Source organism: Mesitornis unicolor, unplaced genomic scaffold (assembly GCF_000695765.1).
Source record: "Mesitornis unicolor isolate BGI_N332 unplaced genomic scaffold, ASM69576v1 scaffold39875, whole genome shotgun sequence".
NCBI lineage: Eukaryota > Metazoa > Chordata > Aves > Mesitornithiformes > Mesitornithidae > Mesitornis > Mesitornis unicolor.
In genome coordinates, this window is record NW_010185622.1 from 3,447 (window position 1) to 7,148 (window position 3,702).

Genomic DNA, 3,702 nt, shown 5'->3' on the forward strand with positions numbered 1-3,702 from the left:
TCCCCGTTGGGGAGGCAGCCCGTGCTGCCTTATCTGGCTGTCACGCTGAGGGTGTTCCTGTGTTGCCTGTAGGAGAGAAACCTCACAAGTGCGAGCTTTGCAACTTTACGTGCCGGGATGTGAGCTACCTGTCCAAGCACATGCTGACCCACTCCGACGACAAGAACTTCATGTGCACCGAGTGCGGGTACATCACCAAGTGGAAGCAGTACCTGAACGTCCACATGCGCAAGCACACTGGAGATCTCCGGTATGACTCCTGGCCCCGTTGGCCTGGCAGCATAGTCAGGGCTCCCAAGGGTCCTGTTCCAGGTGTCTGCTGCTCTGGTGTGCATTGTGTGCTAGACCCTCTCGTGCCTGGGGGATGGTTACAGTCTGCTTTGTCTGACACGTAAGAAATGTGGTCTTTGAGCTTGCAGGTTGTTGCAAACATGGTGCTGCAGAGGCAAAGCTATTTTTGTTGTCTTCATGCCCCCAAGGAGGTGTATTACCACATCGGTGTAGCTCTGGGTTCATGGGCTCTGCTGACATTTGTGGGCCAAGGCCAGCTTGGGCACGTGTAGGACTCTGCCAAAATGTGTTGGTCACCTCTGCGTTATCACCACGTATGCTTTGGGCATAGTCTGCCTCCAGGGATGCTGGAGGTGCTGCTGGTGTGACACGTGTGCATGGAGGTGACGTGGTCACTCCATGGAGTACCCAGGGAATCTCTCTCCCTCCCCAGGCTGGGGTGTAAAGCACCAGCAGTGCCAAGGCCCGCAGCAGGGAGGAGTTCCTTGTGGTATGAGCTACTTGGATGGCAGAGGTCAGACCTGGCAAACAGTATCCCCTCCCCACGTGTCCGGGAAGGGGAAGCGGAGCTCAGCTTGCCTGACAGGGCTCAGCCTGTGCCAGTTCCTCAAGCCCCCTGACCAATTCTGCTTTCCCCACAGTTACCAGTGCAACCAGTGCTCGTACCGGTGCCACCGTGCTGACCAGCTGAGCAGCCACAAGCTGCGGCACCAGGGCAAAAGTCTGATCTGCGAGGTGTGTGGCTTCGCTTGCAAGCGCAAGTACGACCTGCAGAAGCACATGCAGGCAAAGCACTCGCAGAACTACCAGGTGCCCATCTTCCAGTGCCAGTACTGCACCTACCAGACAAAGTACAAGCAGGCGCTGCTGAACCATGAGAACTGCAAGCACACCAAGCAGAAGGAGTTTCGCTGCGCCCTCTGCTCCTACTGCACCTTCAGCAACACCAGCCTCTTCTTCCACAAGCGCAAGATCCACGGCTATGTCCCTGGTGACAAGGACTGGCTGGAAAACTACGCCAACAAGGAGCTGGAAATCAGCTCCTCTGAGGTGCTCTTTGGGTACGAGCTCGGCGCAGCCCTGCGTACAGACGCCAGTTCCCCACTCACCGGCAAGGAGCAGTGGACAAAGGTGAAGCCATCCCAGCCAGAGTCTCAGGGGGAAGAGGGCTGCCGGCAAGCGTTCATGGAGCCCCTCCTTGGGCAGGATGCCGCTCCACTGCAGAGCAGTGGTGAAGCAGAGAGAGGTGTGGGTGAGCGGGAGCAGCACTGTGCTGCTGCTGCTGATGCTCTGGAAGATGACTGCATGCAAGGAGACGCTGCCACAGACTCAACTGAGCTTGCTGCTTCTGGGGACGTGGCGGAGAGCTGCACGCTGCACTTGGAGCCACTGAATGTCTCGTCTGATCCCCTCCTGGAGCATTTGACTGGAGAATCCTGCACAGCACAGCTGGAGAGCGTGGAAATGCTGTCCTGCAAGGAGCTTCCTGCAGCTTATGAGATGCTGGGCTCCCGGGATGACCTTGGCTTGGAGGGCAATGACAATACACTTGAAGACATCGCAGACTTTGAGGAAGAGGAGGCAGATGTACAGAAGGATGAAGAGGTGAGGCTGGAGGACAGGGAAGCAGCGAGAGACAGCCAAGGAAAAGACTCCCACAGACAGGCCACAGGCCACTTTGAGGGGTCATGCTTGGACCACCAAAAGCTGGAGTCAGACACTGAGATGAGAGAGACCAGCCGAGCCAAGCTGCCAGAGGCCTGGCTCAGCGTGCTGAAGACGGCTGAGCAGAGCCACCTGCCTGTCCCAGAGGACACAGCCACCTCTGGTGGTGATGCCAGGGGCGGCTCGGAGTCAGTGCTAAAGGCACTGCGGAAACAGGACAAGGAGCAGGCAGAGACGCTGGTGCTGGAGGGCAGGGTGCAGATGCTGGTGGTGCAGTCAGAGAGCCAGATCTTTAAGTGTGAGAAGTGCTCATACATCACACGGAAGGAGAAGTCCCTGTCCCTGCACTCTAAGGCCAGCTGCCAGAGCCGCCGGGCCCCACTCGTATGCCATGAGTGTGGTGCCAGCTTTAAACAGCAAAGGGGGCTCAACACCCACCTCCTCAAGAAGTGCCCAGTCCTTCTGAAGAAGAACAGGATCTTCAAACCAGCTGGTCAGGAGCCACCTGGGTTGTGCCGACCTGCTGACCAGCCTGGTGACAATGGTACAGAAATGGAGGGCAAGAGGGAAGGCTCAGAGAAGTCCAGGCAGGCCGAGAGCTCGTGGGAAGCTGAACTGATGTCTGGTAAAATGCAAGCAGTAGACAGGTCTTTTGCTGGGGAAGAGACTTCAGGCTGTCCTGCCCCTGAAAAATCCCTGCCAGGTGACAGCACAGAGCTGGTGGAAGAGCCTCTCCAGCAAGGGGGTGAAGCTCACCCAGGTGGAGCTGCTTGTCCTTCCCAGCCTGGGAAAGCCTTGGAGAAATACCGGCTGGAGGGAGGGAAGCTGCACTGCAATGCCTGCTCCTTCATGTGCTCCCGCGTCTCCACCATCACCTCCCATGTGGAGGACGGGTGCCGGAGCTTGGAGCCGTTCTGGTGCTCCCTGTGCCCTGAGGTCTTCCGCTCTCAGCGGGCCCTCAAGAATCATCATGTCGAGAACCACATGGTGCATCCTGAGGAGGATGGACCCCAGAGCACCAAGATCCCCAAAGGAGACCTGGCCAGCGTTGAGACAGGCCAGCTCAGTGAGCCTCCTCTGAATGCAGCCTCCCCACAATCCGCCCTGCCCAAAAGAAGGCGTTTCTCCTGCCCCACTTGCCCCTTCACCTGCCACCAGGAACGGGCCATGAAGACGCACAAGAAGAGGGGCTGCGTGGCGCTCGGCGAGTTTCGCTGCACCTCCTGCCCCTTCACCTCCAAGGCGGCCAAAGCCCTGCGGCTGCACCACAGGCTGCACCGCAAGCACTACAGCAAGCGGCCGCAGCTGCAGGGCCGCCAGTGCGAGTTCACCTGCAAGCAGGCCCGCTGTCTGCGGCAACACATCCGCATCAAGCACGAGGGGGTGAAGCCACACAAGTGCCGCTACTGTGACTTCAGCACCACGCGGCGCTACCGCCTGGAGGCCCACCAGTCCCTGCACACCGGCGTGGGGCGCATCCCCTGCGGCATCTGCAGCCAGACCTTCGGCACCAACTCCAAGCTGCGCATCCACCGCCTGCGAGTGCACGAGAAGACACCCACCCACTTCTGCCCGCTCTGCGACTACAGCAGCTACCTGCAGAACGATATCACCCGCCACGTCAACAGCTGCCACCGCGGCGAGCTCAACTTCGGCTGCTCGCGCTGTGAGGCTCGTTTCAGCTCCGAGACGGCCCTCAAGCAGCACGTCCTGCGGCGGCACGAGGAGAAGGTGTCCTACGGCTGC

The 3,702-nt window shown here is 59.3% G+C and overlaps 1 protein-coding gene across 1 annotated transcript in view; it reads left to right on the forward strand.

The window, feature by feature from the left end:
* The window catches only part of ZNF142 (zinc finger protein 142), a gene marked incomplete at its 5' end in the record, with an annotated part of 9,392 nt that overhangs the window by 3,438 nt on the left and 2,252 nt on the right, over positions 1 to 3,702 (forward strand). Inside the window, 2 exons of the mRNA XM_010184901.1 lie at positions 73 to 250; positions 933 to 3,702. Of these exons, the coding sequence (XP_010183203.1) occupies positions 73 to 250; positions 933 to 3,702 (2,948 nt within the window). The remainder of the gene's footprint in view (positions 1 to 72; positions 251 to 932) is intronic.